This window comes from Carica papaya, chromosome 3 (assembly GCF_054855325.1).
Source record: "Carica papaya isolate Zhongbai chromosome 3, ASM5485532v1, whole genome shotgun sequence".
NCBI lineage: Eukaryota > Viridiplantae > Streptophyta > Magnoliopsida > Brassicales > Caricaceae > Carica > Carica papaya.
In genome coordinates this window covers 44,671-72,237 of record NC_142311.1, presented here as the reverse complement: position 1 = coordinate 72,237, position 27,567 = coordinate 44,671, and the positions used below count along the sequence as shown (strand labels likewise).

The 27,567-nt window shown below is 34.8% G+C and overlaps 4 protein-coding genes across 9 annotated transcripts; 2 read left to right on the top strand and 2 right to left on the bottom strand.

Annotated features, from left to right (window-relative positions):
* Window positions 1-4,411: 4,411 nt before the first annotated feature.
* LOC110815434 (protein NRT1/ PTR FAMILY 4.5-like) lies at window positions 4,412-7,069 on the bottom strand. The gene is made up of 6 exons (XM_088214649.1): window positions 6,986-7,069; window positions 6,752-6,845; window positions 6,369-6,586; window positions 5,847-6,269; window positions 5,525-5,646; window positions 4,412-5,410 (listed from the first exon to the last, which is right to left on the bottom strand). The coding sequence occupies exons 1-6, from the start codon at window positions 6,986-6,988 to the stop codon at window positions 4,468-4,470; spliced, it is 1,803 nt and encodes a 600-aa protein (XP_088070775.1). The 5' UTR covers window positions 6,989-7,069; the 3' UTR covers window positions 4,412-4,467.
* Window positions 7,070-8,318: 1,249 nt separating this feature from the next.
* LOC110815360 (5'-3' exonuclease family protein) lies at window positions 8,319-17,218 on the top strand. Of its 4 annotated transcripts, none has more exons than XM_088214723.1 (19): window positions 8,319-8,628; window positions 8,724-8,840; window positions 9,028-9,086; window positions 9,267-9,326; window positions 9,501-9,554; window positions 9,682-9,730; window positions 9,813-9,860; window positions 10,029-10,094; window positions 10,245-10,295; window positions 10,616-10,735; window positions 10,809-10,893; window positions 11,068-11,149; window positions 14,031-14,145; window positions 14,240-14,296; window positions 14,427-14,473; window positions 14,597-14,651; window positions 15,619-15,803; window positions 16,439-16,556; window positions 17,062-17,218. In XM_088214723.1, exons 2-17 carry the CDS (start codon window positions 8,763-8,765, stop codon window positions 15,793-15,795), a joined length of 1,203 nt encoding a protein of 400 aa, XP_088070849.1. In that variant the 5' UTR covers window positions 8,319-8,628; window positions 8,724-8,762; the 3' UTR covers window positions 15,796-15,803; window positions 16,439-16,556; window positions 17,062-17,218. The 4 variants fall into 4 exon arrangements, with proteins under 4 accessions (XP_088070849.1, XP_088070848.1, XP_088070850.1 ...); XM_088214722.1 differs by having other exon boundaries at window positions 8,320-8,636; XM_022043136.2 differs by lacking the exon at window positions 15,619-15,803 and having other exon boundaries at window positions 8,325-8,636.
* A 298-nt stretch (window positions 17,219-17,516) lies between these two features.
* GLP5 (germin-like protein 5) lies at window positions 17,517-18,975 on the top strand. Its single transcript, XM_022043137.2, has 2 exons — window positions 17,517-18,199; window positions 18,306-18,975. The coding sequence occupies exons 1-2, from the start codon at window positions 18,091-18,093 to the stop codon at window positions 18,848-18,850; spliced, it is 654 nt and encodes a 217-aa protein (XP_021898829.1). The 5' UTR covers window positions 17,517-18,090; the 3' UTR covers window positions 18,851-18,975.
* A 789-nt stretch (window positions 18,976-19,764) lies between these two features.
* On the bottom strand, window positions 19,765-26,631 carry PHYA (phytochrome A). Of its 3 annotated transcripts, none has more exons than XM_088214719.1 (5): window positions 25,997-26,624; window positions 23,218-25,279; window positions 22,041-22,857; window positions 20,716-21,006; window positions 19,765-20,256 (listed from the first exon to the last, which is right to left on the bottom strand). In XM_088214719.1, the coding sequence occupies exons 2-5, from the start codon at window positions 25,271-25,273 to the stop codon at window positions 20,046-20,048; spliced, it is 3,375 nt and encodes a 1,124-aa protein (XP_088070845.1). In that variant the 5' UTR covers window positions 25,274-25,279; window positions 25,997-26,624; the 3' UTR covers window positions 19,765-20,045. The 3 variants fall into 3 exon arrangements, with proteins under 3 accessions (XP_088070845.1, XP_088070846.1, XP_088070847.1); XM_088214720.1 differs by lacking the exon at window positions 25,997-26,624 and adding an exon at window positions 25,775-25,955; XM_088214721.1 differs by lacking the exon at window positions 19,765-20,256 and adding an exon at window positions 20,274-20,507 and having other exon boundaries at window positions 25,997-26,631.
* Between the last annotated feature and the right edge of the window lie 936 nt (window positions 26,632-27,567).

Below are 27,567 nucleotides of genomic sequence, written 5' to 3'. Positions count from 1 at the left end.
GTGGTTGTAACCTCTTAATTTATAGACTGTGACGTAACTTTAATTTTTGTGTTTCAGATATAAATAGTTCTCCGATTAAACTCTTTAAAATAATAAATAAATTCGAATATAAAATGTTTTTAAGTTTTTAATTAAAAGCTTCCCTAGTTGTATTTTTAAATTTAATATATTAATGTAACGCTTTAAATCCAATGCTTCGTAAACTGTTTTTTGTTGCTCTGATACATAACAAAAAATTACTACTTAAAAACTGTAAAATTGGAAAGTTGAATTTATATTAAGAGAAAAATAACGAATTTATTAATGTTAATGAATCTAAAGTATTAAATTATGTTTAATGTCATTAACATTGATGCAATATAATAATAACATTTTTGTGTCGGTCTTTATTATTTATAATAACGATGAGTGTAATTTTATTTTTTTTTAAATCTGATTTGTGATCTTAAAATATTCAAAATAAATATAAAATTTAATTATAATAAAAAAAAATAGATAATAAATATCAAAATTTATGATATTAATTAAGGCATGTTTGCTCTTTGGATTGTGTACTTATACTTAGACTTACTTGTAATTAATTTTTTTTAAAAAAATTCATTTATTTTCTGAAAAGCAACGTTTTTATTAATTAATTTGACAAACCCCTACATATGCATATTCAGATAACTAATGAGTCATTTATGTTTGGAAGTAGATATGTTTCTGGGCGTCAGATGCAGGTGCAATGCATCTTCTTTTATTGAGAGAAAAAGGAAACGGTGTACATTTTCTTTTAGTTGCGTAAAGGAGTGAGGATGAAGAAAGGGGGAAGGTTTGTGTTTGGTGCTTAGGATGTTTGGAAAATGGACAAAAACATTTCTGTCCGTCACAATCCTGTTTGATCTAAATAATCAAGTGATCCACGTCTATATATATATATATATGAATTTTGTATACATTAATTATATATTTACTCTCTGCCCAAATAATGATTACCCTTCATTTAGATATTGGCCACAATATATTAACTTTGACCACTTAAAAATAATTATATTACAACTATTTAGTAATCTAGTTTTAAGATAAATTCTTATTCAATAATTATTTTAAGATATAAATTACAGTTTTAACTTTTTTTTTTTTTTAAAAAAAAAGAAGTAAAGTCAATATATATATATATATATTAAAAAAGTAAGTTTTAGCTGAATTGATATATATATATATATATATTTTTATAAATATAATAAACTTGTTTTTCAAAGAGTATTTGGAATAATTTAATGTCTTAAATAATTATTTTGCGTGAAACAAAAGCATGCATGAGCATAAAATGGATTCGTGGGACAAGCTATAATTGTATTGCTCCCTCCTTAAACTGTCTCTATCATATATATGCACGCATTAAATACTTGTTCGTGATTTAATTATAATATTAATTAATTAATTAATTAAAAAATTTATCGTAGCGAATAGAAATGGGTGAAGTCTCCGCCTCAAGAGTGTGTTGAAGTAATGGTCCCATAAATCACATGCCCGTTACTACCAACTCAATTACGTGCTGTCATCCACCAACCATGCCCACTTTTATTTTCTATGGAATTTTCCATCTATAGTTTCTTTTTTTTCTTTTATAAGAACATAATTCGGCGATGATGATGCTCATTACATTTATGCACACACACACACATATATATATATATATATATGCACACTGGACAGAGAGAGGGAGAGAGAGAGACAAAGTAATTGTGAATCTATAATCACGCCGGACTAATATTAACATATGAGGAGACATTGTAAATAATGGTTAATGAAGTAATTGGTGGATGTTTAATGGAAATATATATATATATATTGGAGCGAATCATTGTCAACGCATACACAATCCCGTCTAATAATGCATGTGACCTCCTCTCTTACAATATATAATTATTCATAAAGGTTGTCGGTGGACACTCTTTTCCTTATTGAATAACTTCACCACCTTACTTTGATTTACTTGCTTAATGTTAATGGATAATTTTAAACAGAAAACTAGCCCTTTGGTCCCTTGGCTTTATCAGATCTCTCACTCTCCCACATCATCGTCAAGAAAACAAGAATCTCTCGTTCCAAACGGTGCCGTTTGAGATTTATGTTAGGTTGGCTCGAGCTTCAGCTTGAATCATGGATTGGGCTCCAAATGGGAATTTTGAAAGGGCTATGTTGGATCTTACATAAAGTATGGGCTGAATCCATGTTCTTCAAATAAGAACGCGGGCTAATTATTGGATTGGCTTCTTGATTGAGTTAGGTTTGTCAATTAAAAGTTGAACCGAAAAATGGACCAATTGGATAAATTTTTATTTTTTATTTTTTATAAATTTGGTTTTGTTCTTTATTTATTCAAAAGAACTTTGTTTCAAAAATCAATGGAACCAAAGTTATTTTATTATTATATTCTAAGATTTTTCCATGCTTATAATTTTTTTACATTTACTTCAAATAAATTTAAATGGCAATTATAAAATTAGAGTGCAAATATTTTAGAAAAATATTCCATTTTCGAATATTATGTACCACTAATTTTACAACATAATTATACTTTTTTTTTTTTTTAATTTCATTTAATTTTTTCAGACAAGACATTTTTGTAGACAAACGAATAAACTATGTATTTTGCCAATAATTTAATATTTTCCTGTTTAGTAAAATACCTTATCAGCATTTGTAGTATTAATCTATGTAATATTTTTTTTTATATAGTTTTAATTTTAATTGTCATCTAAAGAGTGTTTAATTTCAAATACGTGTTCGATAATGACATGACAATCACATCATATTAAAAAAACTCAAATTTTCATATGCTTCATTGATTATTGCCATCTTTTTCCTCTAAGTCCCAATCTTCCTTTAAGCTCTAATCTTATAAAATATAAATCATAAATACTATCTCATCTCCTCGTTATCTCCTTCTGCCTCCTTCCTACATTGTCCAAAAAATCAAAAAGAAGAAAATGCAATCTCATCATTATCTCATTTTTTCTTATTGTTAGAGCTCAAAGAAAAAAAGGAACTTAGTGGGGAAAAAATTGCAATAAGAAAAGAATCAAAATGATTCACATTTTAAGATTTTTAAGTTGACGTGTTTATTACATAATGTATTACGTCACAACTTACATATCATAATTTTGATGCATCATATATCACATGTATCATATTTATTGATCTATATGCGTCTATTAATACTAAATATTAAATTAGTAAAAATCTAAAAGTATAAAACTAAAACATATCAAAAAATAGTAGATGAGTTTCTATCGAAAAAATCAAATAGTACATGAGTTTATATGATATTTTAGCCTTTTCGTCTTTATCTACTTTTTAATAAAATACAATTTTATTATTTTAAATAAAATTTTATGGTATTCCAAAGGCATCATGTCTTCCTATTGTTTATAATATTTCATATATTATTAATTTTAAAAATATTTACATAATAATTATGTAATTTTAAATTATTATCACGTAAAGTTACGAAATAATCATAAAATATTTAAAAAGAATATTAGAAATCATTATGATGCTAACTTATTAGTATAACATTCTCCTTGAGAACGATATGATATAAGGAAGATGGACATTCATGCCATGCTAATATCTTTTTTCAAAAAAAAAAAATTATGTCAAATTTTTAATTTGTTATAATTACTATAACTAAAAAAATTAGTGTTACAAAACATTCATTTTACCTAAAAATACAACTAAGTTCGCTGAGATTTAACTTGATTTTGTCACGTTATTCTACCAACACATTAGTGTGTTAAGTTATTGGTTATATTAAATCTATAATTATACATCACATGCAATTTATAATACATCTGTAAAGTAGTGAATTATACGATGTAAGTGATATTCAAACTTTTCGCGTTCAAGTAAATACAAAGTCTTAATAACAAAAATATGTTGAGAGTTTAAGACCATTTTCTTTTATTAACAAAAATCTGTTGAGAGCCTGAAACTATTTTTTTATTCATAATAAAAAATTATAATTAATTATTATTGGACAACAACACAACTAACAATATTGTTTCATATAAAAAGGAGTTTGTTTTATCAATATGAGTAAGTTAATCATTTATTTAATATCTAAAATATAAATAATTTATATGTTGACTTCATTGATAGCTAATATGATAAAAAATCAAATTATAAATATAATGATTTGAACTCAAGACACACATACATATGTCTTTAATTAATTTACTTTCTTTATATGGTCAAGCCTATCTTATGTATGGATGTTGTGAAAACCTTTTAAACACTTAGAAGGAAATCAAAATCCATGCCATTCCTATTATTTTCATCACATATAAATATGTGTAGTTGAGATTAATCAAATTTCATATGGTATCACGACTATTTCAAATTTGATTAATTGCCACACGTATAAGATAATATAATTAGTCCTTCAATTTATGAATAATAACATTACATTATTTGGTGTCATGCAAAATTGATATCTTTCTCTAAACCTTTTTTCTCATAAGAGGGAGCTTCTTCAATATTGGTTGTTGCTTGATCAATATTAACATTATGATTAGGAGCAGCTTCCTCCTCGGTAGAAGATTGCAATTGTGATTCAAAATTCGGGTCTTGTGATTTATACTTGTACCATGAAGCCCAATAGAGATAGTTGATAAAGTTGAGGCTACTAAGAATGGCTAAGAACCAATAGAAGAGATCTACATGGTTTTTATCTATGTCTAACCCATATAACCATCCTTGTCTGTTTGGAGTAATCCTTCTTGTCACTGAGTTTATAATCTCCACAAATACACTACTTAAAAAATATCCAAATGATAATGATAACCATGTGAATGAAGTGGAGAGTGATTTCATGCATGTGGGGGCTTCTTTATAAAAAAATTCAAGTAGTCCCACAAGAGTAAACATGTCTGCAATTCCGAATATGGCATATTGAAAGGATAACCAAAACAAACTTATTGGCTGAAGTCGATTTTTAATAGATTGATTTCTTCGTTTAACCTCAATAATACCCGAAACTCCCATAGAGATGATAGATAATACTAATCCAATTCCTACGCGTTGGAGTTGTGTGATGCCTGAAGGATGATTGGTGATCTTTCGAGCGAAGGGGACAAAACCATATTCATAGATGGGGACCAAAATTGACATGAACACTAGAGGAATGACTGGGATTGAAGGAGTAGGAACCTCAAGAGAGCCTAAATGAGACTCCATTGTCGATCCTTGTTGCATTGAAAAAGTTTGCAATTGTGCTAAACATGTGTTCATTATGATAGTACTCCCTAAAATTGGCAACATTCTTGTTATAATCTTCACTTCTTCAACTTGAGTGACGCTGCAAACCACCCATTTTGTGCTTTCTTTGTTTTTATGAAGAATAGCTGCTTTGTCCAACCACCTTCAATTTTTATATATATATATACATATACGTGTATATATATTATATATTAAATTTTTAATCAATTTCTTTATACCTGTAAACAAGAATTGAAAGATATTATTATCTATGTACCGAAATTGATTGGTGTGTGAGATTCTTTCTCCTTTTTGCTCTTTTTCATCGATGATCTCATATAATTCATCAGCATTATCTGGTAGCGTTAATTTTCTGTTCTTGATAGCAACAACTATAACCTGTGTACAAATTAAAACAAAAGTAGTTATACCATATGTATATATGAGGACGTGTTCATTAGCACTTAAGATGGGTGTTTGTGTCCACACTGTGTGTATGTATTTATGTGTGTGTGTGAGAGAGAGAGAGAGAGAGAGAGTAAAGACAAGTGTTAATAAATCAATATTAGTATTAACTATAGTTAAGTGTGTAACTTAACCTGAGCAATCCTAATTAGAGGACTTTCAATAGGTGGAAGGAGGCGGTAGAAATTCTTGCCAATAGCAAGAACAATAAAGCCAACAAAAGCAGCAACAGTAGAAATGGTGAAACCTAAATACCAAGCTTTTTTTGTGCTGACCCATACAATGCCTGTAACTCCAACAACAGCTCCAAGGGTGGTGCTTAACAATAGAAAGTTAAAGAAGGAAGCCAGAGCTTTCTCTTCTTTAGGGTTTTTCTGGTCGAACTGGTCAGCACCTAGAGGAGGAAGAGACCCTTTAACTCCACCAGCACCCAGTGCTAACAAACCTAATGATGCGTGCAACATCACTGCTATTCCACCTTTCACACAACTTGTCTTCCCACAAGAACTTGGATGCAGATGATCTGAGTGTGCTTGAATTGTGACCATCACCAATGCCTGTCATTATACAAATTATTATCACATCACATAATAAATATATAAATATATATATGGGTTTCTTTATAAATTGATGTAAGTATGCATGTTTTTGATTACCAAAACTTCAAGAGCTCCAAAGAGTAAACATGTAGTAAATCTGTTCAAGTAAGTGTCGGAAATGAAGCCGCCAACCACAGTGAGCAAGAAAGTTGTTCCCAAAAAGTTGGTAAGGGTGTTTGCTGCGCCGGATACACTAAAGTGCATCACATTATAAAAATAGAGATACATGCTCACCATGTTCGCTATAAATCCCATATTTTCTAACGCCACCAACACTGCGTACATTACATACACATACAAATTATTATAGCTATAAATCCCATATTTTCTAGCGCCACCAACACTGCGTACATTACATACACACACAAATCAATAATACTTTTACCACAATTAATATATATGTAGAGTTTAATTAACTCTATCTAAATTAATTTGCTCACCAAAAATGAACATGGATGCTCTAAATCCACCTTTTTGCTCACTCGACGAAGGAGTTTCACAGTCGGCTTTAGTAGTCACCTCGGGACCCTTCCCCTATGCATGCACATGCATATAATTAATTAATTGAAATCAACAACTTATACCCAGCTCGTGGATTTTGCAAACTAAAAATTAAATGAATTAGAATTACGATGAAGAGTAAGGCTAGTATTTGTAAGAGACTAAGAAATTACCATATTGAGGAGATGAGTTATATGTATATATTTGGGCAGAATCAATTAGGGTTGATATAAAAATGGGCAACTGACCAGTAGGTAGTGGAGGGTGGAGAATGGAGAAATGGGCTTGGATTAATGTATATATAAAAAGGAGATGGCATCGTCTGTAACGTCGGAGCATTAGATTCATCGTCATATCTTTCGACACTTCATCAACCTATTACTGACTCACTATTTCGACATCTCCGCAGATCATCAATGCAATATATATATATATATATATAGCTATAGCTGGAATAACTCTAAAAAATATTTACATATATATATATATGTATAGCTGTAACAACTTACTCATCTTGCTATACTATAATTATATTATATTTACTAATAATTAATAACTATGTAAGGAACAGTGCATGCAGATTCTTATGGCCATTTTTTATTTTCTTCTCTTTCAATTCTTTTTTTTTTTCTTTTTTCCAATTAAAACTGTTGTTAGTAGAGTGTTGTGAGTTGCAGGGGCTGCTGTCGCCATTTAAAGCTAGCTTCTCGACCGGCCATGAAATGGGGATGAAGAAATCAACTAAATGACTTTTTTATCTTTAAACAGAAAAATGTTGATGTTATGATTTAATATATTAAGCTGATGCAAGTTAAAAGTAGGATGAATAAATTTATTTTAATTAAATTATTTTAGCAGAAACGAGAAAATATATTTTTTCATAAATATGTAAAAATTATTTTTTCATAAATAATAAGGCCAAGGATGTGTGTTGTGTGAGTTTTATTTTTGTTTTTGTAATACAAAATAAAAAGTCTGATTAAACGCTAAAAAATGTAAAATATTTTTAAATAAAAATACTGTTTATCATTTTATAAGATTAAAAAAAAAAAAAAGTTCTTTTGAGAAATGATTTATGTTTGCTAAGGTGATTAATATTTTTAGCAAGTAAGTTTGTCAGTTTCCTATTCATTAATTTTTTAAAAATAAAAATATAATATAATTGGCTATTAATAATTTTATATTTATTACAAATTATGTAAATAAAATCAGGTGATACCTATATATTGAAAGAATATTATAATAATTTAAATCCTACTATTATATATTTCTAATAGCTATTATTAATATTGTAAACAGAATTTATTAAATAGCTATCACGCTTTCTATCAAAAATACAATTTTATTAAATATTATATTATTTTTATCTTAAAATTATTGTTATTTTAAAATACTTTTTTTTATCAGTTTAAACTGCAAGCATTAATCGTCTCAAAAACATTATTTATTTGTTTTTCTTTTCGTTCTTGTGAATCACAACAAACAGAAAGTTAAGAGTTTGGCATCAGCATAAACAATTCAAGAGCGTCTTAGCATAAACAGCATGGTTTTTTAGCTCAAACAGTTCTCCCTAGTTTTTGGCACTCAGCATTCTGCAACAGTTACAGATATAGAATTATAGGAAAGTACTAGCACATCCAAAACTACGTCGTCTTTCTCACACCACGTGCACGAAGCCATACATACATGTGTGCTTTAAACCCACACGTACAGGTTTTAACAAATATCCTTGCGAGTCGTAGTAGGCGGGAAACAAATCGCCCAAATCAAATCTGAATCCCCTCAAACCATTCTGCCGACCGTTCCGAAACCATGGGTATAAAGGTGTATGCTCAATTTTGAAGAGCAGAAATATTGCTTCTGTTTTTTCTTTTTATTTTATATACTGATGCTGAGTTTGAATTTGATTAGGGTTTAACAAAGCTTCTAGCGGACAATGCCCCAAAGGCTATGAAAGAGCAGAAATTTGAGAGCTACTTCGGTCGTAAGATTGCAATTGATGCTAGCATGAGTATCTATCAGTTCCTTGTCAGTAAACTCAGTCCTCTTTTCCTTGTTGCCTCTTTTTTCTTTCGCATTTCTTACAAATGAAGTTTTAGTTATTGTTTGCATGTATCTCTATCTTGTGCCTATGTATGATAGTATCTATTTCTGCGAACATATGGGTTATTGGAATGTAAAAGAGCTTAAGTGTAACTGAATTGGATGAGTACAGATTGTAGTGGGAAGAAGCGGGACTGAGATGCTCACAAATGAAGCTGGTGAAGTCACCAGGTTAATCTTTATCTCCGTGGAACGATTCAGTGCTATTTTTTACTTTCCTTTTTAATTAATCGTGGGTAATAGCCTATGAAGCATATATTGGTGGAGTCTATCCATCCTTTGTTTTTTATTTATCTCTATTTGTTTGATGATGTACTTATACGGGGGATTTCTTGGTTTTACTTTCTTTAGTCACTTGCAGGGCATGTTCACTCGCACCATTCGGCTTCTTGAAGCTGGAATGAAGCCTCTGTAAGACCCATCTTTATCTTTTCCCTGCACCCATTTGCCCTCCACTGGGGGGGAGGGGTGTTGTTCTAGTATTTGGAGACATATCAAGTTTGTTTCTTTATGTCATTGCTACCTGCCACTTTATGTATCAAGTTTGATGAAGTATTTCCTAATTCAACTGACGCCTTCTTTCAGGTATGTTTTTGATGGGAAGCCTCCTGATTTGAAGAAGCAAGAGCTGGCAAAGCGGTACCTTTGCCATCACCAATTAACTTTGTTTTTATCCCTTATCAATTAGGGGCGTTCAAGCTTTAAAAATTAGCGGTCGTCTCTTTTCCTTACAAGAAGGGGGCTGATGTTTTTTCTTGTAATACAGTTACTCAAAGAGGGCTGATGCTACTGAGGATTTGGCTGATGCCGTGGAGGTACATGTCACTATGGACTCACTTTTCCTTTTATCTATTCATTTGTTTTTTCCCCTTCCATGTTCTATTTTCCTGGTTGCAGATTGGAAATAAAGAAGACATCGAGAAATTCAGTAAAAGAACAGTAAAGGTGAGTGCCTCTCTCATGTTCTTTCGTTCAATTTTACCAGGAAGGTGTAGAATCTTGACTTGAAGATTCATTTATGTTTTTTCTTCATAGAGCGGATGGCGTCAACTAGCAAATAAGGAATTATGACTCTAAGCTTAACCTTTTAGCTATATCCGCTTTAACTTGTAGGTAACACAGCAGCACAATGAGGACTGCAAAAGACTTTTAAGACTTATGGGAGTGCCAGTAATCGAGGTAATATTAGATAATTTGAAGTAATTTATTGCAGAACTTGGTTTAGTTTTATATAGACATGTGCCCTCTCTCCATAGCATGAGTATATCTCTTAAAATCCTAAATATTAAGTGCCCATTATTTATTAAAAGCCGAAACTTTTTTCTCTAGGCTCCTTCCGAAGCAGAGGCACAATGTGCTGCACTTTGCAAATCAGGAAAGGTTTGCACCTCTATAAAATATCTTCTGTTAAGAAGCAATTATCATTGTTGTTGTTATTTTTTCTTTTTGTGATAATCTATCTTTTTGGATTGTTGAGTATGCGTCAATTACAATGTATTAGGGCTTGGAAGCTTTGAAAAATATGTAATTTGTATTCATGCATTTTAATGTTGTCCACTTCTTTTATATTTAAATCATTTTATACCATTCATTAAGATTGTTTTGATCTTATGCACAAGTTAGTAGAATCATTCCTTCACAAGTATCATATAATATTTTTTTGAATAAATGTTTTTTCATGTACTTTTTCATCTTTTCAGATTTATGCTGTGGCTTCCGAAGACATGGACTCCCTAACTTTTGGAGCACCTAGATTTCTTCGCCATTTAATGGATCCAAGCTCAAGAAAAGTCCCTGTCATGGAATTTGAAATTGCCAAGGTCATGTAAATGCTGATAAGAAATGTGATTAAATGATCTAGAGACCAGTTCTCTCATGATTGTTTTGTTTCAGATTTTGGATGAACTCAGCCTTACAATGGATCAGTTTATTGATTTGTGCATTCTCTCTGGTTGTGATTATTGTGACAGCATTCGAGGTATTTTGGATTTTCTTTTCATGGTCTAACCTCTACTTTTTTCCCTTCAGTCTTCTTGGTTTTGGGGAGGGGAATATATAAATGTTACTGGTTTTTCTTGGCTCCAATAGACACATATATTAGTATTCTTACATGTTAAAAAAGGTTTATTACCTTTACATATTTATATCATAGGTATTGGAGGACTAACTGCACTGAAGCTCATGCGTCAACATGGCTCTATAGAGAAAATACTGGAAAACATTAACAAAGAGAGGTGCTCCACATTTTTTCTGCTTTCTTTTTTCTTCATTTGTGACTGTATGACATGTTTAAATAGCCTTTTTGACATGGGCTCTGCGAGGTTGATTAACTGTTAAGATCTTGATGGTTATAATTGATAAGGAATGCATATATTTCAAAGTAAAAATGTTAAGGAATGCATATTTGGTGAAATTCGTTCACAGTCTTGATTTCATTTTATTATGCATTTAGTTTAATTTTTATTGTTATTTTGCATGTTCATTAACATAATCACTTCTATTAGTTTACATTTCTTTTAGAAATATAGTATAATTTGGTGACATTTCCTCTTTTCGCAAAATTTGTACTCATACTTGATCATATTTAGAATTTAGTTTGTTAGAAATTAATATGCACGACTTTTTTATACAAAACTTCCTGAGACGGTCTATTGTAGTCCATCATAAAATTGTGATACTGGCCTACTGCTTATGTTGTGGGTAGGAACATCACGGGCTTGCTGATTTCTGGAGTCATGGAATTCCAAAGTAATGCCCTGGTCATGGGATCATTTTCTTCCCAAGAAACAAAAGCGGGGTATCTTGGTTGTAGTCCGGTACCAACAAGATGGTTGAGTTTGCCCTTTCGCTTGAGGGTGGTTTGGATTAATTAGAACCAATTCAGATAATCATTCGCCATGAAGTGATAGTTGCATACCTTTGCTGAAATTCACTGCTAGTACTCCCATGTGAAAGTGGGTTCCAATATTTTGAGATGTTACCTCTGATATCTTTGAGTGTTTTTTGGTAATTACATGAAGGATTTTACTAGGATAGCATGTGGCTGTGTGTGTCTGACCAGAGGAGTCGGAGCTGCTATACAGATAAATTGGTGTTTGCCATATGCAGTCAGACAAATGCAGCTGTGCAGAAGAGAGTTGGCGGCTGTGGTGGACTGACAGATCAGGTGGATGCATGAGCGATGCGTAGTGGAGCAGGCTGGTCTTCTATGTGACTGTTGCTTGGTCTGCGCGGTTAGGTCTGTGCGTTTGCGCGACTGAAAGATGCACAGATGGTGGTTGCTATAGTTGCGCGTCTGAGCGAACTGTGCAACTGAGAGTGACCATAGTTGAGTATCCATGTGTAGGCGAACTGTAAGATCGAGGGCATCTGCGATTGAGGGATGAGCAGATGGTGGCGGATAGGGTTGTTCATCTGGGCAAATTGCGCAACTGGAGCAACTGCTGCTGGGTGGTGTGCGTCTAGGCGAACTGGTTGCAGTGATGAAGGTTAGTCTTGGTGGAGATGGCCGACTACAATATCAGTTTGTGATGGAGATGGCCGGTTTGTGGTGGCTGGCAGCTAAGATTGTGGTGGCCTGCACATGCTACCTAGATGAACACAAAGTAATCTGGAGTTCGAAAAAGGACGACATTAGGTTTTTAGGCATTAAAACTAAAAACAATGTTCTCAGTTGAGGAAACAACCATCAAGGACTTGAAGTACTAATTTATCCTCCGAAACTTCATTTTTGAGGAGACTAGAGAATCAAATAAAGTTATGAATTTTTGGGGGTAAGAATTGATCATAAGGTTGGATTTTGAAGTGCTGTAGACTTCTGACTTAAGTTGAAAAGTTGAGTGAGGGCTTAGTCTTGGAAAGTTGATCAACGGTGAACTAGGCTTCTTGAGTAGTGAGAGAGATGTTGGCTTTGAGAAGACTCTGTACGGATCTGAGTGCAATAAGGAGAAAATGAGCAAGGGAACATTGTAATGGTTGGGGAAAAGAAGGAGAAAAATGGAAACTTCCATGGGGAATCCAAACCCTTAAGGGTTAACTGTTTGAAAAGATAGGGCTACGTGGCATGCATCCAAGAATCCTAGGGGGCACATGTTTTGCTTGCAGGAGGGGTATCTAATCCTCTCAAACCCTAGGTTAATCGGCTGCTCCTCCATCTTCATTCAATGAATTGAGAGATTTCCTTTGCAACTTCGGCTCCCTTGGAGAATGTGTTCATGCATATTCTCTTGTATAAAATCACCTATTTTCATTAGATGTAAGCATGAAATGAATTATTTTAAATATATTTTCATCATCTCACCAAATTTTCTCTCTCTTTCTCTCGGTTTCTTCCTCTTCCTCTCAGAAATCTCTTTCTCTCTATCTATTTCTCTCTCATGTTCTCTCCTGATCTCCCTCTCTATTTTTTCTCTCTACCTTTCTCTAAAACCAATCATTACCTTCCTAGATCCGAACCATGTTCTCGGTTTGTGACGAACTCCTCAAGATATTGGAAGAAATTGTAGTCTTAAATCCAAGAGAAACAAGAGGGTCATCCTGTTTCTATAGAATAGCTTCTAGGAATGGGACTTGCTTACCATCGCCACTCATTTTTTCTGCTGAATAGGAAGTGGACTCGTATATATGAAAGTGGATATCATGGCCTTGAGAGATAGGATGAAAAAGACATTCCCAAGTCAAGCAATTTCTAAGATGGAGTCGTTCAACAGCGTAGTGTTGATCTTTGAAACTTCAAAGAGATGGGTTAGAGGATCCTGAGAATTGAAGGGAAGAAGAGGACAATGAATCGGCTATAGTGGAGGAGGAAGAAAGACCTATGATTGCAGTAGGAAAGAAAGAAAAAGTTTAGTTTTTTGTAAATGATAACTTGTGCTCCAACACCATATAAAAGATATTTTTGGGTGATTCTTGTTAATTACCTTGGTGTTATTTAGAGCTTATTCTAGATTAGATTCTAGTAACCTAATGACACAAAAATACAAAATAGTAGTAGTATACATGGACTATGTAACAATTTAATATATAAGAATGTATTTATCCGTTTAAACCATACTATTTCATACACGTATATATACTTGCGTTATTTTCTTATTAACTTTATATTTTTCATTTCAGGTACCAAATACCAGATGATTGGCCCTATCAAGAAGCTCGACAGCTGTTTAAAGAACCAGTGGTTTTAACTAATGAGGAGCAACTTGATGTTAAGTGGACTGCTCCGGATGAGGAGGTGAATGGTTTCTTTATCAGAAAATTCTTTATTTGGTGCTATGTGCATTTTACTCTTATGAAATGTTTAGACAAGTTGCAGTTCTAATTTTCAGGGGTTAATTAACTTTCTGGTAAATGAGAATGGGTTCAACAGTGACAGAGTGACGAAGGTATGGCTTCTTTACTACTATTATACTGTTTTTCCTGGTCGGATGCCAGATTGCAAGCTATGTACTCATACTACTTCTCTGGATATTACAAAGATGTTTCTCATATTTTAAAATTTTCTTTGTATGTTAGGCTATTGAAAAAATTAAAGCGGCCAAGAATAAGTCATCACAGGGCCGGTAAGTAATTCTCCAATTAATGAACATATATAGAGAAAGTCTGTGTAGCTTGTTCTCTTCCATTTCATATTTAATAAATTTGAAAGTCTCATCAGCTTGTTATGTCTCATTTCTTGTTTACAGATTGGAATCATTTTTTAAGCCAGTTGCTAACACATCTACTACTATCAAACGAAAGGTTTGTCTTCTCTAGGCATACTATTATCCACTGTACAAAAGAAGAAATAAAAAAATAGGTGATGATGAATTAAGATTCATTTGCTAGGGCTTTATTCCCTGTGTTTATTTTCCTGGTTATTATTTTGTCTAAACTACCCTGTTTAGTCTAGTTTTCTTAATATTTCTTCACCTTGATCTATGATTTATATTCTTTTGTTGCTCATCTAAATTTTCACTAATTTTAAACTATATCTGGAACTAGTTAGTACAACCACTACTGGTACTATATTAAAAATATTTTCATTCAAGAATGAAATTACTTGATCTTGGACAGTATTGATTTATTATAGCATTTTTATTCAAGAAAGGACTTGATCTCCAAACAGGATTAAATCTTGGTGGAAAATGATCAGTTGAAAAAATTGAGAAAAAATTATTTATTGTTATATTTATTTGGATGATCTTGAAGAGAGAATCTTGATTCGTTTAAAAGGTTTGGACTCTTGATTACTCTTCAATAACTATGGACGCTCTTTGATTTTTTTGGATGATTTGTTGTGGATTTGGATTTGGATTGTCTTGGGACTTGAGTACAATATCTTATTTACCTGAAGGTTTAGGGGGAATAAAAAGAAAAAATTTGCTCTTGCCCTTGTAAGTAAGACTTGGAAGATGAGGAAACTTACACTTGGATGTTTTGAAAAGGATGACGCTTGTGACTCTTCAAGAGCTTGACTTTGAATGTTTTTACATTGGATGTATGCTTCAAAAAGAAAATTCCTAAAATTTGGCTACTTCTAGTAATTGCTAGAATGCCTTCTTCTTATATGGGTGTGTGCATGTACTTTACTGCATTTATCTGATATAACATACTCTAAGAACTTACAGGACAAAGTATGGGATAAACCTCTTCAACGTTTGTTCTGATTTGTTGGTAGGGGTAGACTTATTTGTCAGTTACAATTTGTTAATACACTTGGTGACAGGAAAGCAAATGCATTCTTCGATCTCCTAAACCGACTATCAAGTTTAGTGTATTCTCTCCTCAAGTTTGTAGTTCAAAGCCAGATGGCACTGGCAGCTTGAGCTTGCCAACTCTGGTTCGGGTTCCTAAACATTTCATTCCATTATCCAGAGGTGTTTGCTTGGGGACAAGAAGCTGAAAACCCTGGTGAACCTTTAGAGCCAATTTCTCATCTTTAATCTACTTAATTCCTTTTGAAAATACTAGAGTTACCTTATAATTGCATTAGTTTCATTCTAGTAGTAAGTTGTCTGTGTTTTTCTTGTTAGTAATTGTTTTACTTGAGTAAATATTAGGAACGAGTACCTATATGAAGCATCAGTAATTAAGATTACATTCTCTTTTATTTGAACAAGATCTCAATTGACTTTGTGGAGCTTATGGTGCTAATGACAGATAGAAAAAGGGAAACTGGGGCTCTGTATTTTGTCCCAGCACCTCTCCCCAGAGGAGTTGAACTTTTTTCTGATGCTAATACTTGAAGTACCTACCTCTTTTCCATAGTCTCTTACCCAGATGAGTTGCATTCAACAATTTTTCTGGGACAACTCGTCTCGATCTTGTAACAATTTCTTCTGGAAGGAAACATTTTCTTATCCTCGTTATGTTGCAACAGCTTAGTTTCTTAGTGATGAAATATGAAAATTATGGTGCATATTGTTTTATCGGACTCATTTCCTATCCATGCCGGGTTTTATTTGCCCATTTATTCTTTGTTTGGATGCCTCTTTGGGTCAGAACTTTCATTGACAATGGTCATTGTTTGCTCGTCATGGTGACAGGGAACACCTAAGGTCACTGCTAAAGAAAGTACTATTAAGAAATCAAAGGTAGCTGGTGGTAGGAAGAAGTAGTTTCATGGCATCAAAATAGAAGGATAAACCTTGCTGCTATAGTCAGGTAAATGAACTCACAATTATTATGTTGAATAATTCACTAATCTAGTACTTTTTTCTTGTTATGATGAGTATTCATATGTTAGTTTATTTCTCAGTAAAAACAAAGTTTTACCATGTTTCAGTCCATTGAAGACTTGCAAGCCCTAAAATCAGTAAATAGTTTAGTTGGAAAAGAAAAGAGTGTGTGTGGTTAATTGCCCTTTTTGTGTTGTGGTGATCATCACATTGATAAACACGGTTATTCATCAATAGAGAATATGCTATTGGACCATCGGACAAGTTCAATTGGTTTTGTTTGTTCACCTGTTTATTTTTTCCATTCTTTTTCTGATCTATTTCTTTCTAAAATCTGGGTAAATAAATGAAAGTTCTGGAAATGTAAACTTTTACGTAAGTGGGTTGGGATTTCTTTTGAACTATATTTTATTACTGCAGTCATTATTCTCATGACAAGGGTTATTGTTTAGTCTTCTAACAACTCTTTTTTCTTAAACGTGTTGTTTTAGGTTGGGTTTGTGGATGTAGATGGGTGTAAAGTTAAAAGACTTGCTTGTCAAAGAAACCTTATTATTTCTAGTTGAGATTCCTGGCACAGCATCCTTGTATGGGACGAAGAATTGCTTTTGGTTTCTGTTTTGTTTTGCAGACCCTACATTATTTTCATTCAGCATTCAGCAACTATGGTTTTAGTTATAGTAACAAAGAATTGGAAGTCCCATATCGGTGGGAACAACAGGACAGGCAATTGTGGACCTATTTGGTTCGTGATACATATGCGATAGCTCAAAAGGTTTCAGAAATAGAAGCCAACATTAAGTGTCTCCCTTGATACTCCATATTAACTAAGAAACTGAGAGAACCAATTAATGCCCAACAGTTCAGTACCATAGCCAACAAGGTTTGCGGCCTGCATATTGAAAGGGTTATAAAATTACTATATGGAAGGATAAAGAAGATGCATATAAATGGGAAAAGAGAAATGTACATGAAACATGCACCTTTCATGCATTTAACATAACTAATTAAACACTTGTGTAGTTCAAAGTAATTCTGGGAATGTTGACTTGCAAGTTAACGGTTAGAGATGTTATTGTATATTAACTTGCCTTAAAGAATTATGTTAACTAAAAGAATTAATTAAATATTTTAGTAAAATTATAATGTATACGTATAAAATAGAAATGAATTTAATGTTGTGGGATTGGAGGCAGAGAGCGGTGTGGCCAAATGCTCAAAATACAAGTCTTGGCTTGGCTTGACTTGACTTGACTCTCCGTTTATAGAGTTTAAAAATTGAACTTACGTTATTTTTGTTTCCGAGTATTACAATTTGAATAAAACCTGATATTAATACCCTTTCTTTTGGGTGTCACCTCAAATTTTTATGTCGTAAAACTAAATCCATTCTCATCTTCCCTTCATCCGGAACTCTCTCTCCCCTGTTTATCACCTCTATTTACGCCCTTCTTATTTTGGTGTACGTATAAAACCACATCCATCTACAACCAAAATCACCCACTGCAATAATTCTGATCATGGTAACCATTTCCACTCTCTTTCTCCTCACTTTTTTCATTGCCTTGCCTCCTGCTTTTGCCGATCCTGACCTACTTCAAGATCTTTGCGTCGCCGATCTTTCCTCCGGTATTCGTTTCCATGCCCTTTCCTTCCCAAGAGACGAAACATTATTATATGTACGTTATTTTCTGTTTTCTCTCCTGTTTATATAAATAACATGCCTTTATAACAGGAATCAAGATGAATGGGTACCCCTGCAAGAATGCAGCAAGCATAACAGAGATGGACTTCTTCTTCGGCGGACTGGCGAAACCAGGTCTGGCAAACAACAGCATGGGATCAACGGTGACAGCGGCTAACGTTGAGAAGATCCCAGGCCTCAACACCTTGGGCGTCTCCATGTCCCGCATTGACTACGCCCCTGGTGGTGTGAACCCACCTCACACCCACCCGAGAGCCAGCGAGATCGTGTTCGTGCTACAGGGCCAGCTAGATGTGGGATTTATTACCACCTCCAACAAGTTAATTGCCAAGACCATAAAAGCTGGTGAGGTATTCATGTTTCCCAAGGGGTTGGTGCACTTTCAGAAGAATAATGGCAATGTGCCTGCCGCTGTCATCTCTGCTTTCAACAGCCAGTTGTCTGGCACTCAGTCTATTGGCTCCGCTTTGTTTGCAGCTACGCCGTCTGTTCCAAGTGATGTGTTGTCTAGGGCTTTCCGGATTAGTACTGAAGAGGCTGATAAAATCAAGTCTAGTTTTGCGCCCAAGACTTAAATTTCATTGGAAATTTTTTATTGCTTTAGACTTGAGAGAGATTGCTATTAATATTTTTGCGTTTTTGATTGAATTATACTGTCTAGATCTTGTTTTTTGATTGAATTATATTTTCATTCCTTGTATTTCTTTCCTTTTTTTTTTTCCCTTTATCATTACAACAAGAAGATAAAATATTCTAGATAAGTATACTGCAAAATTATAACTGGTTAGATAATATATAACTTTGAGGCTCCCTCATTATGGCATAAATTAATTAATTTTCATTTGCATGCAATTTATGATCGATTTTTTAATCTATTGTTAGATAATATATAACCTTGACATCGTTTTTTAAACAAAACTTTATTAATTAAGACTTTCGAAATTGTCATTTCTCCTCTCCGAGACTCCTTAATGCTTCCTCTTTGAGGGAGGACCAAATATAATGACTTTTTGCATGGTTTCCATATTTCTCAAATAACAAAATCACATTTTCCTTTCCAATTTTGTTTCCCTATTGTCCATACACTAAACATTGAAGTCAAATATGTTTTAGCCTCCTTTCTTCGACACACTTGTGCTCACTTTCTCTTGCTCTCAAATTTTCTTCTTTTTTCTTTGTCTCTGTCTCTTCTCTTCTTTCTCTTTTCTTATTTTGACCATTTAGCCGTTTCTTTTAAAGCTCCCAGATTCTATCATCTAAAAACTTTTTCCAAAGAAGAGTCTTTTTCACTAGCTATCACCGAGCATTTTATTTAAAATAACATATGGCATAGGTTATAAATAATTATAACTAAAACATGTTTATTAGATGAGATTATGCAAGCTCTGCTACCTTATAGTAGAATTTGCTCGTATCAATATTCAATTTAGTTAAAAAAATTTACGAACGTTTGCAGCGAGTAATGATACAGGTATTGCAATCATCAGCAAGAAGGAAGTCAACTACAATTATGGAAATTAAGGTTATGTTCTCGTCCATCAGGAAACAATCTATTTTGTATAACAATAACTGTAAACCAGATTGCCACAGTGGAAGAGAAAGGAAATCCACAAGAAACAAAAATCAGAAATCACACTGTGGAATAAGAATATTTACAACTTTGATATGTGAAATACTTGAGGCCACTTGTGAATGTGATGTCAAAATTCAGCATCTTCGTCTTCAACTGTATACACAGTCCTTACAATATTTGATTCTTGGAAAACTTCGTTAGGCCCGAGATTTATGAGCTACTGCAAGTTCAACAGTTATAATGAAAGTAGACTTCCCTGCTTCCCTCAAGTACTGTACCTCTCCATTCATCAGCTTCACCAACTTTCTGCTGATCAACAGGCCAATGCCATCCTCACTTGCATCCGCATCCGTTCCAAACATTTGGCTTAGCAGTGCTTCTGGTATCCCACCACCTGTATGACTTACTCTGAACCATAAACAAAAAGCACCAGCTTAATCGCTCCACCTTCCAAATCCTAACATACACTTGCAGGACCGTAGAGTTTTTTTTTTCCCGAACTAGTGTGATGCTTACCTATTTCTTATTGGGAAAGAGTAACAACTAAATGAAATCATGGAGTTTATATAACCAACTAACCAAGTTCATAGATGAAAAATATCCACCTTATTTCCATTCTGTCTCCTATTTTTCCAAATTTTCTATTTTCTCCATTTTCCCTATCAAGAAAGAAAAATTTTACACTGTTAGATGTAGACTAGTCCACTTTCCTTTTTTTTTTCCTCCCACCAATCAATTTATATCTGTTATTCTCTAGCTTATGTTCTCTTGCTTGTGTGAGTAGCTAGGAGTAATTTTTGACAAGTAACATATTCTGGACGCTAAAAGACAATAAATCTACAGAATTAAGCTTAATAGGTGTAATACCTGATCTCCAAATATGCAAGATGCACAGATTGTCCCAATTGATCTTTCCTCAGATTGCCTCCAACAAAAAGTTGTCCTCCAGTTGGTGTATAATTAACTGATACCACCAAGAAATCAGCTAAGACCTGTTGAAGCCTAATACCATCTCCATATAGGGTTTCATTCATGATTTCTTCTGAAGTGTCATTGGTTATTTGAATACCCTTTCCATTACTCTTCATCATAACTTGGCTGATAGAAGCATCCAGTACATCATGCAGAGTGAACTCAACCATTTCCAGATCCAGGTAGCTGTCATGAATTAAAAAATAAAATAGTGAGAAAAAGAAGTATTGATGTTACTGAAGAACCACTCTTTCTAGCCTACATATGGTAATACTTACTTTCATAATTAATTAGAACTACTCATTCAGAAACTAAAGGATATTGCCAATAACTTTATCATTCTGTAATTCGATCTCATGCAGCCTAAGGGTCTCAATGAGGTCCTTGAGATTTTGATCTCGTAACAGGACCCTCTAGGACAAAGTCTGAAACAGAACTGATGTTCTTACAACAGGACCTTCTGAGGCACCAAATTACTCTTTTTTTCTTCTGATTTTATTTTCCTTCTGCATAAGCCTATAGACTAACTCAAATCTTTGACATGTAATCTTTAACCGCAGACATGATCAAGAAATAAGGTGCTATGTTCAGTTATGAGGGCATTAATGGTAGATGGTGTGACACAAGATGCTGGCTATTTCTTGTCTCAAAAGGTAGTCTTTCCTAACTTTTAAACAATGACAAAGAAATCATATTATCCGGGAAGGACGTGCTGAGATTAGACATTTGCAAAGCCAAAAAAGTTTAATACAGGAATCCACAAGAGAAAAAAGCTGATATGCAAACAGTGCAGAAAACGAAATGAGATTAATCACATTCACCATAATTGCTCAGTTCCTAGCCAAAGATTTATTCCGCATTGCCACTTTGAATGTACAAGCAACTTAAACATTCACGGGAGAGCATATAAAAACTCCAGGTTAAACGTAATCCGAGATTTAGTCCATCTTAGCTAGTGATTAAGAAAATAAAATTTAAAATATAGGTTCAGATGATAAAAAAGGGCCCGTGTTATTGCTAAAACTTACAAGACATATCAATATACTGCACATTCAATTTGATCTACTAGTCTTTCCGTGAATAAGGGAAAACAAGAAAGAAATGAAAACAAAATTATGCTAATGCGAACATGCTAACAGGTAGTTTTCCAAATAAGTGCATAAAATTGTTTGATGTAAATCGACCAGGAATTTGTCTTTAAAGAAAGGATTTGGTCATACCCTTCAATAATGCTATCAAGATCTGAGTCATCAAGTATCTTGTTGAGCTGGCGCTGACACTGAGCACTGGTATGAAGAAGCCGTCTTTGTTCTGGGCCCAATTCAGTGCCCTCCATCATTTTTCTAGAAAATATGATCCCAGATACCGGATTCCTGATCTGTCTTTTTATATAACCTAAGGCTTTCAATCTCTTCATAGCAGTCTGCTCTGACAAGCGCTGGACATGGAGTGCATGTTGCAGCTCTTGGCTTGCAAGCTGCAGGAAGCAAAAGACACCGGTGACTGCACCCTCCCTATCCAATTTCTTATTTACACACAACAAGCATTCCACATACTTTCCACCTCTTGTAAAAAAACCAAAAGAAACCTTCTCTGCTTCCTGACCAGCCATTGCATTATTAAGCACAACACCAAGATTTACAAAAGCCTCCTGATTCTTAAGACGGCAACATGCCATCTGAATCCCAAAAACCTCCCCCAAAATCATCTTGTCTACTACTTCTTCTCGCTTCCAACCAGTTAACTTTGTCATTGCTGGGTTCCACTCAGAGCACCAACCAAATTCATCTGTACCAAAAATGGGGGGGATCAAAGGGTTTGGATTCTGCACAATGGCTTTGTAATCACCTTCAATCCTAGTGAACTTATCCATGACAGTCTTCTGACCAGTGATATCTTGGGCCACAAAACACACCCCCACGACATTCTCATGAAGGTCCCTGCTTGCACAAGCATTTACTACTAAACTGATAGGGCCTTCATCAATTCTGGATCCATGTGTCTTGATCTGAAATTGGACATTCTGTTCCTCTTTGCCTGAGTATAACCAAGAACAGTTACTACAACCAAATTGTTGACATTAACTTTAACAGAAAGCACTAAATAGGCACACAGACATATATATATATATATAGGCAAAGAGGATATACTTCTAGCTTCATAATTTCAAACTCATCTTTAGCATGCAGAGAAAAAGGAGGGAGATTGAAAACTTTAATTTCTCTAATCTAGGAGACAATGTTAAGTAAAATTTAGTTGAAAATAGTATCAATTCTCCAGCTCCAAGTACCTGCTTGTCGTCATATGTGCAAAGAGTCCCATGCTTATCCACATGACTACTACTACTAAGATTGAATAGCTGAAGGATAATGTTAATGAAATTGGTATACGGCTTACCTTGCAGTGCCATGTGTAACATCTTTTTTACTGTGTCAACTGAAGAATCTTCCACATGCGTGAGTAAATGCTTTCCAATTGCTCTATCAACAGGAAGCCCAGTTAAGTCAGCAATTTTACTATTCCATCCATTAACAAGGCCATCAATGTCAACTGCTAAAATGGGAACAGTGGCTGTTTCAATTAGACGGACCATCTCACTTGTCACAGCTTCTAGTTCTTGCATTCCTTCTAATTTGAGGTCTCCAAGCTTTGAATGAATTGTTTTGGCATTTACATCCACAGTTTCACTATCTTTAAAAGCATTCCTCAGTATAAGCTGCAAAGAATGGATAGCATCCATTTCATAGTCCTTCCAAGGTAAACTCCTTGTCTTGACAACTTCAAGGAAAGCCTTGAATGATGACCTTGGGTGCATCTTCCGACCATCATCTTTTTCACCAGGTTCATGTTTTGCCCCACCCCATCTAATTTCTGCTGCAGTATGAGATCGAAACCAAAAAATCATGTCCTTGGAAGTTATCCTCACCGCAGCCATTCCACATACAACATCACCTAGGGCAAGAGCACCTGGGAACCCGGCATCATACAAGCTATCTGTACTCAAGCCAGTGGAATCCATATGGTAGTCAGAAAGCCACGAAGCTATCTCATTCAGCTGCAAGTCACTTGGAGTTATTCCTAACCTCCATATTTTGTTTTTGTACAATAGGGCAGCACCATCACATTTTACAAGATCCATTATGTTTGGACTCTGCGATACAATACCCAAAGGTGCATCCCTCATCAGCATATCACACAAGAGGGTCTGTGTACGCAAAATATTCTTCTCAGTAATTTGATTCTCCAACTCTAATTCCTTATTGACATGTATGGCAAAGACTTGAACTAGAAACTCACAGGCATACCTGAGAGGGAATGGGACAAACCTCGGACTTGTGTTATGGCAGACTACTAAACCCCAGAGTCTCTTTCTCTTTTGCATTTGTGCAGAATTAGGACCATCACTCTCCTCATCTCCCTCATTAACCACAACTGCCATTACCAGAGATGCAATGGAATTCATGTTTTCCATATACTGTAAATGGCAACTATGTGGAGCTCTTAGTGTTGAACCGCACAAGGTTAGATCAAATGGAAGCTTTTCATCCTGAAGCACCTTGACATGTTTTGCATGACAATCAACAATCATCCGGACCTTATTCTTCATGAACAAGAAGCGAGCTGCCTGGGGGATATCAGTGGCTGGATAATGCAAACCTAAATATGGCTCCAAGCCTGGCTTTGTAATCTCAGAAACCACTTCACCATGATCATCATCATGAAATTTATAGGCCATCACCCTGTCATATCCAGTGAGTTCAAAAACCTCCTGAACCATTGTATCACAAAGCCTTTCCATACTCCCACTAGGTAAAGATTGCAATCGAGTGATTGCTTTTGCCGCAAGCTTGTATGACTGCAGGGCACCAGCAGCAGTCATTGGTACTTCATAGGGTTTCACAGGTTCAAAGTCAACAATCAAGCTCCCTGTCACCCGATGGACAATTGCATAGAAAGGCTTTCCAGAAGTCTTGCAGTGCACCAGAACAGGGTTCAGAAGAGAAACGTCAGCAAATCCCAGTGCCTTTTGCAATGCAGAGGCACTAGGGGCAGTAAAAATAGTCCTTATGTCGCTTCCAATGCCAAGAACTGGGTGGTCTCCGACACTAGGAACTGCATGACTAACCATTGTCAACAGTTCCGGAGCATTCTCGCTATATGCAATGACCTTGAAAGTTTTCTCATCCAAGGCTAGCAAGCAACCGAATGGCTGGATCAGCTTGCCTTTCTGTATGTGATGGAGATAAGCAGTTGTAACTTTGTCGGATCTTGGCTGCTGGTCTCCTTCAACTGAGCTGGTAACGCGCACTGAGTTTGAGTAATCAAACGAACTACCAGATTCTTCAAAATCTGCATGAAGTTTTGCATCTACAGTGGTTTGAGCAATAATCCTGGCACTGTGTCTTGACCTCCCTGAATTGGTGGAGGAGTGGCCTGGCCTCGAAGAAGACATTTTCAACTGAAGCAGAACGGAGACAATAATGAGAAATAGACGAATTAAAAGAAAAAGATGACTGGATATAGCAGAAACACTAATCATCATCACGACCATCAGCATCGTCATAGAAATAGCAGAATCGAGAGATTAATAAGAGAAGCAGAGTTGCAGAATGTAGTGGATATTCAAATGATCCTTAACATGACACTGGTTCATCACAAATTGTGGACAAGAAAACTCGGAAACAGAGAAACCAACAGTCAATTCACATAGAAACCATCAAGCGTACATTTAATAGATGAAGGAGAGGGATATCCAGAAGTAACAGAAGCAGAGCAGGCAAATTAACTAATTAATTGGTTATGCTGCAGTTGCTTCAATTTCAATGTGTTGCCCAAAAGATGCAAAATTTATTAGTACAGATGGACAAAGATTTCCAACAAGAGAATTGAAAAAGAAAGAACAAGTTTAGGAATAAACTCCATATAAACGATAAACAAGCACACAAACAAATACCTATATATAAAGTAGATGGGCAAACATAAAAAGAAGCAATAGATAAGCAGCAGCAAATAACGAAAGAAGAAAGCTTAAATTTAGGTTGCAAACGAAAGGAAAAAATAGAAGTTGAAGTTTTAGGAAACCAGGAATCAGAAATAGGCAGTTACAGCGGAAAGGGAGGAAGAGAATCAGAAAATAAGAGAAATACAAATAAGAGAAGGAAAACAAATGACTAACCCAGAAACGGAGGAAGCAGAAGAAAGCAAAGGGCAGGGAAGCGATGTCAGATCCAGCCTCGTCGAAGTAGCTTCAAGAGTATTTCCCAGTTTGTCATTAACCATTAAAAAAAGCCCACACCGCCGACGAGGGCAGGGACCACTGTATACTGCGACAGTAAAATCTACTGTCATGCTTCATGCTGATTGATGAATACAAAATATATTACTACTGGGTATACGCTAAAATAGCAAATAACACGGACTTCAGAGAGCTCGGGTCCATCCAATTCACTAATAGTACCACCATTTGTCATTGCGCACAAATCAATACACATATTATAATAATTTTTTACTAATATATTAGTTGAAGACGTAGATACACCGGATTGGTGTCGGTTCCCGATAAAGAAAAAGAGAAAAATCCAGAGTTGAGGATACTAATAAAAAATTGGGAGGGAAGTGGGATCCCAATCATGACGATGGAAATTAGATTAATTTAATAAGGAGGGAATGGTGGGATGAGGGTCGCCGTACAGTAAAGAGACGGAGCTGAGTTGGGATCCAAATTCCAAAGAGATATGGGTGATGGGTTGATGGGGTTCACGTGTAAGTAAACTTCTCTCTGAATGTCCGAGTTCGACGCATAGCACCGAATGGAAATGGATAGACTGAGATTTTGGCCCATACCCTTACCCCGCCCATTATATAAATATTTTCCCTTTTTCTTTTTTATCTTTCCAATTCCATTTTAGAAGATTTGGTTTATAGATTTCCTGAGTAGGCTCCTTTATCCAATTCCAGATCAAAATATTAGGAAGAATTGGTATGAGCTGTAAGATCACATGTGGACGGGTAATGGACATTCTATCGCACTTAATCATATGGACCCGCCATAGATGGCACATATCCTCTTTGTATGGGCTACGGCCCTTTGTTTGGACGTTCTGTCCCTCGACAAAGTGTCAGGTATCTTACATTACTCACTCCTTAATTCGCCATGTGGATTGCTGGCAACTCACAACTCAGTTTCTTCATGTTTGCCAATGCTCGAGTTTGAGCAGGTAGAAAGATTCAGCATTCTGGTTTTGAAACTCCAAGGCATCATAATTTGGTTTCAAAACAAATAATTGAAAATGGGTCTTCCCTACTCCTGGAATGTAATTGGCTAATTAAAGCAGCAATGCTATAAAATTTAGTAGCAAAGACAACTACCTGCCTCACCCTCCATTCAATTAACAGAAACATTTCCAGATACAAGGATATTTTTCTGTTGGTACGACTCTATAATGAATCAATCTTTCATTTGTTTTCCTTCGTAAAAATCAAAATAAAATAAAACAATTCCACATTCCTTTCCACTTTTGTGGTGAATCCTTCCTTGTCTAATATGAACAATGGAAATACACATTGCATTCAATGAGGAGGAGCTATGATCAACTGGTCGTAGCTTGCTTCATTCATACAAGGAACAATGAGTATATAGCAAAATCAATGAATTTGATCCGAAGAAACACATGTTCATCCCGTTTGAAGCTACTCCTTAAAGCTCTCGAGGATATGGCTAATATGAGAAACAGGATCAGGCTACAA

Bases quoted from the DNA above. Each gene is read 5' to 3' on its own strand.
- LOC110815434 (XM_088214649.1), bottom strand. The intron at 6,587-6,751 runs GTGAGCAAATTA...TAATGTACGCAG, and splicing joins AGCATCCATGTTCATTTTTG to TGTTGGTGGCGTTAGAAAAT. The intron at 5,647-5,846 runs GTTAAGTTACAC...ATTTGTACACAG, and splicing joins CTCTAATTAGGATTGCTCAG to GTTATAGTTGTTGCTATCAA.
- LOC110815360 (XM_088214722.1), top strand. The intron at 9,087-9,266 runs GTTAATCTTTAT...TACTTTCTTTAG, and splicing joins GAAGCTGGTGAAGTCACCAG to TCACTTGCAGGGCATGTTCA. The intron at 9,327-9,500 runs GTAAGACCCATC...GCCTTCTTTCAG, and splicing joins GAAGCTGGAATGAAGCCTCT to GTATGTTTTTGATGGGAAGC.
- GLP5 (XM_022043137.2), top strand. From the start codon at position 18,091: ATGGTAACCATTTCCACTCTCTTTCTCCTCACTTTTTTCATTGCCTTG. The intron at 18,200-18,305 runs GTATTCGTTTCC...CCTTTATAACAG, and splicing joins CGTCGCCGATCTTTCCTCCG to GAATCAAGATGAATGGGTAC.
- PHYA (XM_088214719.1), bottom strand. From the start codon at position 25,273: ATGTCTTCTTCGAGGCCAGGCCACTCCTCCACCAATTCAGGGAGGTCA. The intron at 21,007-22,040 runs GTATGACCAAAT...AATTCATGACAG, and splicing joins CTTGATAGCATTATTGAAGG to CTACCTGGATCTGGAAATGG. The intron at 20,257-20,715 runs GTATTACACCTA...TTTATGGTTCAG, and splicing joins CTTGCATATTTGGAGATCAG to AGTAAGTCATACAGGTGGTG.